A 914-nucleotide genomic window follows, 5' to 3' on the forward strand; every position below is an offset into this window, starting at 1 on the left:
TGGATCCCGAGTGTTGCTCGTCACTTCTTTTTTTGCCTTATTTTTCCTCTCGAAACTCCTCCAGATTGCCCTCCGACTGCGCTCACACCTTCTCGAACTGCACGACTTGGACGGGCACAACTGCGCTTAGTTACATGGGGAAGGCGCTCCGAGGCCACAGGAACCATCACCGATGATGGCGGGGCGTCGGCGTGCGCATGACCGGGAGCGGCGCCAGGGGCGCCGGCGCGACCTTGAAGGCGCGCGACGCCGTCGGCGAGCCCGGCGGCGACCCGCGCCGGGGCTCCTCGTTCGCGATCGAGACCGCGCGGAAGAGCAGGGACCGGGGCGACGCGTTTTTGGGCGCGCCGGACCGGCGGTCCAGGGCGATGCGCGGGAGGTCCTTCGGCGCCCGGTCGAAGTCGCGGATGGTCTCCGGGGAGTCGCGCGGCTCGAAGCAGTCGTCGGCGCTCTGCACCGACTCGACGGACAGGTCGTCGTCGACGGCCGGCGAGTTCGGCCGCCCGGGGCAGCGCCGGCTCCGCCCCAGGGCGAACATGGACTGGCGCGTGACGCTGTCGGGGCTCGCCTCGCTCCAGCCCTGGACGGGGCCGCAGCCCCCGGCGCCGCGGATGCTGCCCATGCGCGGCGCCTTCCGCGGACTCCGGATCGTCTTCGCGTTTTGGAATGCGGGCGGCGGCGCGAGCATGGAGGGCAGCGCCCCGTGGCGGCTCATACCCGGGCGGAACACGCACACTGTTGCGAGTGCTCTCCTGCGTGTTCGAAGAGCTGCCCAAGGGAGTGGAATGATGGTGGCGGATTTAAACTGCAACAACTCAAATACTTCGGAGATTGACAACTCCGGGAACTGAACGAACGGCTCGCTCCNAAACTTGCTTCAAAGAGCCTACTATGTACAGCTGGGCGCGTTGGTC

General features: G+C 67.4%; 1 protein-coding gene across 1 annotated transcript; it reads right to left on the reverse strand.

The window, feature by feature from the left end:
- Positions 1-166: 166 nt before the first annotated feature.
- Positions 167-715, reverse strand: AURANDRAFT_69151 (hypothetical protein; the record flags this gene model as incomplete). The annotated part of the gene is made up of 1 exon (XM_009044904.1): positions 167-715. The coding sequence occupies one exon, from the start codon at positions 713-715 to the stop codon at positions 167-169; it is 549 nt and encodes a 182-aa protein (XP_009043152.1).
- Positions 716-914: the final 199 nt, after the last annotated feature.

This window comes from Aureococcus anophagefferens (assembly GCF_000186865.1).
Source record: "Aureococcus anophagefferens unplaced genomic scaffold AURANscaffold_1009, whole genome shotgun sequence".
Classification (NCBI taxonomy): Eukaryota; class Pelagophyceae; order Pelagomonadales; family Pelagomonadaceae; genus Aureococcus; species Aureococcus anophagefferens.